Raw genomic sequence first — 12179 nt, forward strand, 5'->3', positions numbered from 1 at the left:
AGTGTGAAAGGATTGAAGATTCAAAAAGAATTTAGAATATTATTCCTTGACTTAAACACTTTACCATGCAGTCTTAATATTCTTTGCATGATATTGTGGGTGGGTATTTTTGGTTATAGAATTTTATTTTATTTTATTTTATTTTATTTTATTTTATTATCATAATAAATTTTGACCAATAATTTTTTCTTGAAAGTATGGATTTCAAAGTGGTAATTCTGCAGAAGTTATTGTTTGTAGTATTCAATCTATTGTCTGCAGGCTGACATATCTTTTAAGACTGTTTCTGCCATTTTTTTAGTTTTCTTCATAGTGCTAGACAAAAATTTCTGTTTCTTTTGTTCTTTTCTTTTTGGAGCCTTTAATCCCATATCAGTAAGTGCAGGAAATGTCTTTCTTAGATTCTTTTTGTCTGCTGCGGAGGCAATACATTTTTCAAATTTAGTCCCTCCAGTCACATTTATAGTAAGATTGGTGCTCCTTGGCATTCTAGTAAGCCTTGTGGCTTGTAGTTTCTTTTTGTTACTTTCTGACCACTGACTCCACGCAGATATTTCTTCTCTCAAGTTACCTGGAGTGCCAGCCTGCAAGGTGCGGTGCTGGCCCCCATTCAGTAAAGCTATTAAGCATGTGTCCAGTTCTGCTGAAGTTATGAGGCCCTCCATGTATGCTGAAACTTAAACACATGCTTAAATACTTTATAGAAAGGGAACAATCTCAACATTTGGCAGGACTGACTTTCAGAGACCCTTTAGACTTCTTACTGAATTCGCTATTTATCTGCCCTAGCTCTGCTCTAGTCTGTTCCTTGCCTTGTGCCATCTCCTTTCTGATTACCCATCCCTATAATTTGTCACCTTGCCCCCTCTCCTTATGCCTTTGCATTCCTCACAAACATCTTAAGTCTGTGGTAATGATCAGTGGTCATGAACATGTCTCTTTTTGTACTGCTAGAGGACAGCTTGGTGAATTTTACAGCATATAACCTTTTCTGAGCTCCAAGGCTGTGCAAAAGTTAATAGAATTAAATGCACGGCAGGTGAAGACATTTGCAGAGTTCGAGTCTGGGTAAATTTTGAACCCGTGAACTTCAAGTGAGCTGAAAATTTATTCCGAACACGTTCTTCCATCTCTAGAACAGACTGCATATAATGTTATACACATCTGTTATTATTGCAAACAAAAAGTTGCTGTTTTTACTCTAGTGCCAAATGAGGCACAAAAAAACAACAGCTGTTGCTATTGCACAACCAAACAGCCCCCTTTCCCCCAGCAATTAGTCTTGCCTTAAAAAAAATAGAAGATGAAAACCTCAGACACAAAATTGAAAACCCCATAAAAAGGAAGAAAAATCCCTGAAAATAAATAGACTCAAATGTGGTCTGCTTATAAATATTCATAGGGAAAAATGGGATCACATCACTTAGCCCACTCCTAAGGGAACCCTCAATGCTAACGAACTCTTGCAGCACATGTTAGCAATAATGGGTTTCCTTATTCTACAAGACAAAAACAGGATCTTGGGCCAACATGGTGGCTCAAGTAACCAGCCTCAGCAGGCTGCCTTGGAGATTTCAATTTCACTTGAATTCTTGCCACTTCCAGCTCGGCTGATGATTTCAACTCTTTTATTGAAACTGAGAGGTAAGGCTGTGTAGTGCAGTGTGTGGCATTCAGCTGCATGTCTCCCTTCCTACAAATACGTGTTGCTATTTCTGTGTGGTTTTTCGGTGTGGTTTTTGGGGTCCCACCTTTAAGGGGTTCTGTTCTAGCAGCTGCTTGGTAGGCCTCCCTGTTGCAGCCTGGTCCTCAGCTATTCTCTTTGCCCAGGGACCTGGGAGTCAAACAAACATTTGAGTGCTGCTCACTCTGCCAGTGCAACTCTGATCCAACCCTTTTCTTAAGTCCAGATGTGTCTCAAGTCTGCTCACATGAAGTTGCATATTCAAAACCAAGCTTGCACTGAATTGGGCCCTGTGGATGATGTGCCCAGGTGCATTCATGACCAAGGATTCATTTATGCCATGTGTGTACATCAAGCAAGAGCAGGATGGAACATGCTCCACTCCAGTTTGCCAAAAGATACTTGGAGTTCATGCCTCCCTATGCACTTTGTCAAAACTTGGCAGCACTGTAGGCAGAAAACAAGGCAGACAGCAATAGGGCTGCCTGTGCCCACTTCCCCACTCTGCATAGACCTGTCACCAATTTTTTGTCTGTTTTCACAAGTTCTCTATATTGTTGAATGGGCAGGACAGCACAGCTCCATTTGCTCGCTCTTGCTGTCCTCACCTTGCTCACTTATTTGGTGGGAATAGGAGCAGTGGTCACACAGAGGAGACTTCCTCTGTGTTCAGCTGCTGTTGGGGCAAAGGGCCAATGCTGGGGAGCAGCACAGTTCCATATACCTCTTCAGTCCCTGTGTAGGAATATGGGTGAGCTCCAATATCACTGTACACTCTGTTATAACCAACACCAGCTTTTGCTTGGAAAAACACATTGTTCAATCTGAAATTTTTCTGCTGGCTTCTTGCTTTTTCTGCTCTTCTCTGCTTGCTTGCTGATTAACTTTAGGTAATTTAAGTAAAATCAGATAAAACATCTTTTAAACTGATGAAGAGTGAAAAGGAACTTGAATGTACATACACAAAGGCGTGCCTACTGCACCTAGTCAGCCTTGTATAAGGCACAACCAGAAGAAGAATTGACTGCCTTCCTTCCTTCCTTCCTTCCTTCCTTCCTTCCTTCCTTCCTTCCTTCCTTCCTTCCTTCCTCCCTGCCTGGCTGCCTGGCTGCCTGCCTTACCTCCCTCCCTGCCATGAAGCAGGAAATACATAGGAAAGGTATATATTTTGGGAAGGTGGGAGAAAAGATACTGATCTTGTTAACCCAGTGACTGCTTTAGCTATCTGTGCAAGTCCAAAATTCTCTCACACTCTCTAAAGAGAAAAGTGGTAACAGACAACCCTTTTAGTATTTCATTTCTTATAAGACCACCAGGAAGCTTGTTGAATAGCTCTGTCTGTTTTTAGCACCTGATATTTGAAGTTGTAACCAGGGCACTGAGTTCAAACACAACTTGAATTATTTTCAAAGGCTTATGCAGTCTTATAACATGACCCAGTCATTGCTCCAAGAACTCTCTCATTAAAACAGCCTGTCTTTCTCCCAATTAGGGTAAAATCCTGAACAGAAAAGGATGCTGTCCGATTTGCACTGAAAGTAAGTCCTTCCTTCACATTCTTTAAATTCTTTTTTGTTCTTTCTGAGAAAATAAATATATAGAAGTATGCTTACTTTTCTGCCTTCTTTTTAGAGGCAATTAAAAGGCAAATAATTATTTTTAGCAATTATTTTTGCCTCCTATAAATCTGTAATTTTAAAATAAAATGCCTAGGTATTTGTTTTTATTTTCTTTTTCAAAGTGATGCTATTTTTGTCAAATCTGAGGTGCTGCATTTTGAAAGATATAGTTGGTCTGTGAAATTTGTAGGCAATAAAACAAGAAAATTAATAGAGTTATAACTTTTAGGGCTTGGGTACATTTTACACCTGTAACTAACAGTCCAGCTATGTGCATTTATAATCACACCTTTGCAGATGATTTGTGAGAGTTAAAAAAAGGTGTGCAGAAATCTGAGACACAATCTGGGGCAGCAGTGGAAAGTAGAATAGAAAACTATTCTTCTTTCTTTATGATGCTTAGTTAAACTCTTACATTCTTATCCCTTTACTCCTCTCTTCAGGAATGATCATTAAATTGCAATTTCACCCTCCTAGTCAGCAAAGGACTTACACAAACACTTATCTTTAAGCTTGTTCTATTCAAGTCAACAGGGAGAGCTGAAGTTAACAAGATACCATTACGTATTTCCTTCAGTACATATTTAAGTATTTTACCAAATAGGGACAGACTGCTAAAATAGGCTTTTATGAACTATAGGAAGGCTTTTGAAAGGAGAAAATGTTCCTCTTCTTTTGTCTAAAATCAAATAGTTTTGCTGTTCAACTCAGTTCTGGGTTCTCTTGAATTGTGCAAATCCTGTATGATAAATATCTGTTTTTTCAGTCTGTGGCTCTATTATTTTGAAACATGTATCTTGGGATAAAATACATCTAGCTTGCAAGTCTTCATTATCAAAATGAGAGCAAATACAAGAGACAACACACTCAGAAACACTTGAAATAATACTGAGCAGAGAAGGAAGTGAAAGAGGATTCAACTGACTAACAGTTGATTTCATGTCAGCTCAGTTTCAAAGGAGAAGAAATTTGTATAGACCTTTGCTCAGATATGACATACCATTAGTGTAATGAATTTTTCAATCTCTATCTCGCCTCTTTTTTTGTTTCAGTCTCATTTAGCCTATCTTGTGTGTCCTTCCTGTATTCTTCTGTAACATGAGAGGGGAGGAAAAGAGTGGGGCCAGCCATTCCATCAAAGCACAGGAGACCCTCTACTGTAAGAGATTCAAAAGAAGACAGTACAGTGACTCCTTCAGAAATGCTGTCAGAGAGTGATGACTTGTGATAATTGTTTCATGGGAGAAGGAAATTGTAGTTCTTCAAAGTTAAAGTAACTTATCTAGGAGCCAGGTTACCTAAAATCTCAAAACTTCTTGGTGAGAGAAGAAGGGAATTCTCATGACTACAAACATGTGAAAGTAAGGTCAGATCATTATTGCTTGTCCTCTGGCCATGCAGATCTGTAAAAAGCCTGGCTCCATCTTCCCAGTAACCTCTTTCTATGTACTGGCAGCCTGCTATTAGGTCTCCCCAAAGGATAAACAACCTTGTTCCCTTATGGTAAGGAATAAAGGGTGTTAAGGGTCCTATCTGCATTGCACTGCCTGTGCTTGAGCCTGAGAGGCTCGTCCTGTCTCACTGTCACATGCTTGACCATTGCACATGAAACAGAAGGGTCTTTTCTTTATAGTTATCTCACTATGGACCCATTGGGTACTTGGAGAAGAGCTGATTCCAAACTTTCATGATTAACAGGGCATTCTTGGCTTTTACAGAGAATGTGAGCAAGGAGCTTAAATACCCAGTGTCATACAGCAGTGGTGGCTACCACTAGCTGTTTTAACATTGGTATTTTAACATTTGCCATTTGCAAAGAATTAATTCCACCTTTGCAGCAGAAGGACTTTAAATCTCATCACGACTATCATCCAACAGTAATTGGAAATGTTGCTAATTCAACCAGTTTCTGATAAGATGTACACACAGCCCCTTCCCTCACCCTCTCACTCATGCTGATCCTGATCCTGTCTCCATATACTAACACACCAAACATTTCTGGTGCTCCAGCCGATATTAATTTTCCAACGTAAAAACAACATAGGGAGGTACAAGAACATACTGTACATGGGGGAGCTATGAGCACAGTTTAAATTCAGCCAATTTCTATGAAGTGGGTCAAAACCAGTCACGTTGTGAAAGGATACAGTTTAAACTGAAAAAAAAAAATAATCAAAGGATTATTTTCAAAGCAGTTTGTTGCAAAGAGAAAAAGTACCTTGTCTCCTAAAGGGCTGGAGAGTCTCTTTTGTCTACTGTTGCTGAAGTTAACTATAGTTAGTTTTGGCATGTTGCTTTTTAAGCTCCATGGCTGGCGTACAGTTATCACTAATTAAACACAGTGGTCATACCAGTGGAAAATTCAACAGTTTAGTTTATGCTGCTGTAAAAAATGTAATGAAATGTACTCTTTTGGGCTTGATTTAGAAAAATCACCACTGACGTCAATTCCATAAATTAGTAATCCTATGTTAGACCAAGGTCATTTTCATATTAAAAATAAGAAAAACTAAATCTGAGTTCAAATAACATTAACAGACTGCTCTCAACTTCAGACATAGATAGGAACTTGCAGTGGAAGTAAAATCTTTGTTCTTGACAATGAAGAATTCACAGGCCTTACTGAAATTACAGTACACTTTAATCATTTTTAATAGTCCTAGCACAATCTTACACCAGTCATTGTGAGATTTTGTGGATGAAGTTTTTTCAAAGTGGGTTACAGTCATCTAGGTTTACATGTGCAGTACACATGATTAATCTTGCAGTAAAGGCTGCTTTTGGGACAGAAAATTTCGTTCATCACAAATCATTCCACAGCTTGTTTAATTGAGAAAATGATCAACAGACCTAAACCAAATTCAAGGGCATTTGGACCCACCTTGGGAGTAAGAGGTTGGTACTTCCACTTGGTTCTACATCCTTTTTATGTGTTTTTATAGAACTACTGAAAAAAAAGTGCTGACTTTCAAAGAATAGAAAAGAAAAAGGAAAAGAAGCAAAGTGAGGTTATGCATTGTGGGTACCTGTAAGAGCAGGAAGTGGGTCAAAAGGACCACATAGGTCCCTGTTTTTTTCTGTTATTACCTTTCCATGAAGAAAAACAGCAACAAAAAGACTGCAATTGTTTATTCATACTGGAATACTGTTAATGATTTGCCTCCCATTTCAGCTGTGATGGTCTACTGTATAAATATGTATTTGGACAAATTGGAATAGCTATTTTATTTATGAAATAGACCATAAAGACTCCTGTGGAGTTTTTGACACCACACCTTGTAATGTGTATTATATCAAGCTGCACTATGCAGCAGTTATGAGGAAAGTCCTCTATGGCTATGCATTTTTTACAGAAAACCTAATGAAATTCTATTATGCGTGTTCTGTAGCTAGTTTTTAGAGGTTAATAATGTGTTCTGTTTGATTTAGGGCTTAATTCAGCATATGGGCTAATTACATTCAAAGTTTCATTTTATTTTTTAAAAGCTGAGATATTTTTGAATTATAGATCTGCAACCAGAACACCCTTCACTGGTAAACTTGTGTTTTTTCCTCCCTCTCCTTACTTAGAAAGCGTCCAGACCGATTTTAGTTATAATTTAAAGTATATTTTTCTTGGCCACTCTTAACTACCTACAAGCCCAGCAGAGTGTGACCAGACATCTGGACATCTTGGACTTCAATTGACTGCTCTGATCTCCTGAAAAAACAAAACAAGCTATTCCATGAGCACCAGAGCTAACAGAGCCTGGTTTCCTATGGATTTGTGTTCCATTTCCTTTATATCCCAACAAATAATAAACCCAGCTAGAGACAATATATCCTGTGGCTGGTCTGGAGCTACAAGTGTGCTAATTGCCCAGCCAATATGCTCTTGCTCTCGGCTGGTCAGGATGTGTGTGCTGACTGTCTGTCTGGCCTCCACCACGCAGTATATATATTTTGCCTTTCTAAAAAGGCTAAATACTGTCTGGGGGAATGGAGGCACTGGGTGGAAGGCAGAAAGGTTCCTTTTGGCAACCACTTAGTTTAATAAGTGGTTCTTACCTGTACTCAGCATACTACTTACTAGAAATGAGTGGTCTTTCAGACTTTTATCCCTCCACATTGGCCAAATAGGTTGTGATTTTTTTTTTCTTTATGAGAGTATGTTGAAGCTTAGGAAATGCTAGTGTGTTCTTTTCCATGCTTTCGCTTTTTTAGCTTCCTTTTTTGTGCAGCTACATGTGTTTTCAAAAACACTGCCTTTTCTAATGAAAGTCACTATTTCATTTGAATTGGGAGCATGATTTGAAAATTCAAGAAAAACATGCCAACAGTTCTATAGTGTTCACTTTCAGCACCTAAATACTATTATTAGTTGGCAAGTGAGCTGTAGAGCCTTAGGTGGGAGCTGAGCAAACTGCATTAATCACACCTGTAGTTTAATATTTTAGTCAAACGTGAAAGTGTGAAGTCCATATTTAGTTGCTTAAAAAACAAATGTGAAAACTGCCAAGTTCCCAAAAGTTTTTATGAATGTCAGAATATTGATTTGGGAGCAACATACAGGATTTCCAAAAGAGATTTAATGGTGTTTGCATCCAGCTCTCAATAATGTTTAATCAGAGTTGAGTGCCTGAGGTGTTTTGAAAATCACAGGCTCCTAAACATAGCTCTGGGGCCCTCTTTTGAAAAATCAGTGTTTTTCAAGGATAGAGAGGGAATCGGTAAATTTTCATTCATGTGCATGTCTAGATGAGCAAAAGAAGACACCAAAGATCATGAGTGCCACATTCAAAATGAGGACGAAGCAATGTTTCTTCATTTCCTTTGCCCAAGGATGTTGTAGATGCTAAAAACATTTTTTCGACTGGAAAAATTCACAGAAGACATTTCTCTCGAAGGTTACTAAATTAATAGAAACCATGTCTAGCTCAGAAAGTCCCTAATCTGAAAGTAGTTGGAGGTTGGGGGAGTCTCGGGGGAAATACTGTGTAGAATTGTCCTTTTCTAGCTCTACCTTAGACAGCTGACACACGGAGTGTTGGCAGTAAGCTGGGAACAATTACTGGAGGGAAAAAAGGGAAAGATCTATGCCTGTGACCTTATGCCTATCATAAGCTAGCAAAATTCATACTCCAGGGTTGGGGAACATAACTTTGGTGATGCAGCAGCACCTCTTCATCTGTTATGTCTCAAGAGAGAAGAAAGTCACACAATCCTAACTAGAGATCAGTGCTTCCAATAGATTTCAAAAATTGCCAAGTAAAAAGACTGTTTTTTTCAAAAAGAAAAAAGAAAAGAAAAAAGAAGAAAAAGAAGAAAAATTAAAAGAAGAAAAAGAAGAAAAGGAAAAAGAAAAAAGAAAAAGAAGCAAACCATAAAATATGATGTGATTGAAACTCTCCCAAAAGGAAATAAACAACAACTCAAAAGCTAAAAATGGCAGGAATTCTTTTCATGTTGACGGTCTTGTTACACCCAGTATTTAAGGTTTATTTCTAGGCCAAGCAGTATTTCTTACTGGCAGTGCCTGAGTTATCACACACACTCTTGCAGGGTGTGGATTTATTTTTAAACCCAACAATTTTAGCAAACCTTTCAAGAATGTTTTACACAGTGATATCAGAGAATCAATTATTCAGACTGTTTTTAGGTGGATTTTCCCTCTTCCATTTCCTTGGTTATTAAAGAAAACAGCAAAATTTGGATCAGACCTTCAGCTGTCCAGTCCAAAATACATTTTTAACTGCACGGCATCAAATTGACATATGACGTGACACGATGTAACATAACATAAAACAACATTACTCTGCATAACACATTAGAAATTAAAAATAAATATTTCCTTTGGATCCCATTGGTACTATCAATTTTACTTGCACATCTCTAAATTATGTTTGTTCCTCTCATGTCTTGCCTCTTAGTCACTTGCCTAGGTGAAGAACCAGCCTCCGCCTCCCAGTAGGTTGGTTAAAAACATGTACAACATGTCCATATTCTTCACCTTTAGAAACACAGAGAAAAATCAGATCTTTCCTCTAGAATCTTCACTGATGTTTTCATAACATAAAAGTTTTCATAAAAGTTGTCATTAAATTTAAGAAAAAATTAAAGCTGGAATACTTGAAGTACAATCTGAGCTGGTAATAATGTGTACCTTAATACTTGTCATGCAGATACTTAGATGTATACATAAGGAAATCAGAAACATGTTAGTATGATTTAGTAATGGGTAAAGTCAGATGGTCTCCGTACAAAATCTATAGATTATTTTTCCAATTAGTAAAAATGATGTTATTAATTAAAAGCCATATGACTCCTGCCAATTTATGGAGAATCAATTAATCTTTTAATGAACATTGGAAAGCAGTTATTGACATCTTCATTGATATAGTGGTGAAAAGAAAACTCACAGAAGTGCACATTTTTAAAAGCACTCTTTTGCTAAAAGTCTTGGTTTTCAGGGTCTGCCTAAAGTCTGTCAGGCCTGTTTTCTGGAGATGTTGATCAAATATGGATAATTTGATTTCTGATGGAGTTGTCAGTATGATGTCCTTGAGAAATTGAAACTTTTGGTCCCTAGTTGCCAGACACTCCAGTAAAGAGGAGTAATGATGCCAAGATGAGTTGCTAGCATAGCTAAAGAAGCATGCATGTGGCCAATTAGGGGTAAAGTACAAATCGCCCAGGTGCCAGCTCTATGATGGCTCTGCACCGTGCAGTGAGGGGAAAGTGAGATTAGGCTTTAGGAAGACATTTGTTATAGTAGGGACAGACCAAAACTGCAACAGGTTGCCAGAGGTGGCAATGGAGTTGCTGTTACTACTGCTCTTTATGGGCAGGTTAGATAAACACTTGTCAGTAATAATATAGGTGCAGGTGATTATTCATTGCAGCTGGAGAAAAAAAGGTGATGTCTCCTGGGGCCTCCTTCAGCTCCATTTTCCGTGTCTCCATGCAGGTTTCCTTGGGTGCTCTTTACAGCTAGAAAAACACCAGAAAGTTTACAGTTACTTTAGCATAGCACTCTGCCTAGGCTGAAAAAACTCTGTTGGGAAAGGTTTATTGTGAGTTAGAATTGTTTTGCACTCACAATACAATTGTATTGTATTGTAGGAATTCCCTTCCCCTTATCCATAACATTCGTGTCTCTTTCTTTTTTGTAGATTTGAATCTGGCTTTTTTTAAGCTGCTTTTTTTCTAGCAAGCCATTGTTAGTTAAACAGACATTGTCTTTCAAAAGCAGCCGTAGCCCATGGGTATACAGCTGGCAATAGCAGTGTGCATTTCTCTGCCTTGAGACTCCTTCTTCCAGGAATACCAGCAATGTGGTTAGAACCTATTGTTACACCAGAAGGCTGCAAGGCAAATATATTTGCTGCTGTCTTTGGTTGTGAGTCAATTCAATCAGTTGCTGGGTAGCTACAGGGTAACTCAGCATCATTGCTGTGAATATGGAAATGTTCTGTCTTCAGGCTGTGAGTTCTCTGACCAGTGTATGGCTTCAAACATCCATAAGAGATCTTCATCCATTTGTATTGATGCAACTGATTGGTAGAGACACCATGCTCTTTGGCAGTCATTGCATCATGTTAGTCATGTGCTGCTGACTTAGTTGGTAGTGTGATGTCAATAACTATGACAAGTCAGTTGTGTATAAACAACATATACAATAGCTTGCAAGACTGAAAAAAGATGCTAGTTCTACAGGTATTTTGGGGAAAAAAATGTAAACACACCTAGTTTATAAATGTAAAGTATTTATAAGTGTATATATGTAAAATATGAACTGACCCAGCTCCTGCTAAAGTGATCTGATGGTTTTTAATTTCAGGGAGTCACTGAAATTTGAAAAAGTTCACAAGCATTGTAATAACCTAAACTGTATGTTACGTTTAAGGGACAAAGCTACAGGTTAGCCTTCCTATGCTGCCCCAGGGATGAACTGGCCTTTGTTACCAGCCACTTTGGGAAAGACTTCTAAAGCAATGCAGCTTTTGTTTTTCAAAGATATATTAATCCCTATATGCACCAGTCAAAACCTACCCTGTAGAGCAGATAGATTAGGTGGAAGCAGTATCTCTAAGTTCTTATCAACTGCTTTTTTCCAACTTTGATTGATATGGCGCTTTTGTTTCTCACTCACCTGCAGAGCCTGGAGTTTGCACTGTTTTTGGAGATCCTCACTACAACACTTTTGATGGACGGACATTTAACTTTCAGGGAACATGTCAGTACGTTTTGACGAAAGACTGCTCCTCCTCTGCCTCACCCTTTCAGGTGCTGGTAAAAAACGATGCCCGTCGGACCCGTTCTTTCTCCTGGACAAAGTCAGTGGACCTTGTGTTGGGCAGAAGCACAATCAGCCTCCAGCAGCACCTCACAGTGAAGTGGAATGGGACCCGAATTTCACTACCTTGCGAGACACCGCAATTTCACATCGATTTGGATGGTTATTTGCTGAAAGTGACAACCAAAGCAGGTAAGACAAGTACATGTGTGTCTGTGTATGTGTGTGTGTCTTCTTTCTCTCTGAAGAACTTCTGAAGTTCAGCATGAACAGTAGTCAGTAAAAAAACATGATAGCAGTAATAAATATCATTGTAACTCTTTAGAGATCAGAGAAACCCACAGCGCTTTTAAAATTCCCGCAGCCTATAAGCAGACAGAAGTCCCAGCTATGAGTTTGAGCCTGCAGGATATTGCTAAGCTGTGTTTCATTCTGTGGCTGAAAATTAGCTGCCCAAACAGACAAATTTGCCATGACTTTCGCTTCCAGTAACTTAAAAGTGGCTTATGGAAAGTATGGTGGGTTGACCCTCGCTGGACATCAACCAAACATGCCCACCAAAGCCACTGTATTGCTTCCCTCCTCACCTGACAGGAAAGAG

The 12179-nt window shown here is 38.7% G+C and overlaps 1 protein-coding gene across 1 annotated transcript in view; it reads left to right on the forward strand.

Moving 5' to 3' along the window:
- Nucleotides 1-12179, forward strand: part of BMPER (BMP binding endothelial regulator) — a 148413-nt gene that overhangs the window by 83978 nt on the left and 52256 nt on the right. Inside the window, exons 11-12 of the mRNA XM_041466656.1 lie at nt 3177-3222; nt 11441-11770. Of these exons, the coding sequence (XP_041322590.1) occupies nt 3177-3222; nt 11441-11770 (376 nt within the window). The remainder of the gene's footprint in view (nt 1-3176; nt 3223-11440; nt 11771-12179) is intronic.

Source organism: Pyrgilauda ruficollis, unplaced genomic scaffold (genome assembly GCF_017590135.1).
Source record: "Pyrgilauda ruficollis isolate IOZ18807 unplaced genomic scaffold, ASM1759013v1 scaffold2, whole genome shotgun sequence".
Classification (NCBI taxonomy): domain Eukaryota; kingdom Metazoa; phylum Chordata; class Aves; order Passeriformes; family Passeridae; genus Pyrgilauda; species Pyrgilauda ruficollis.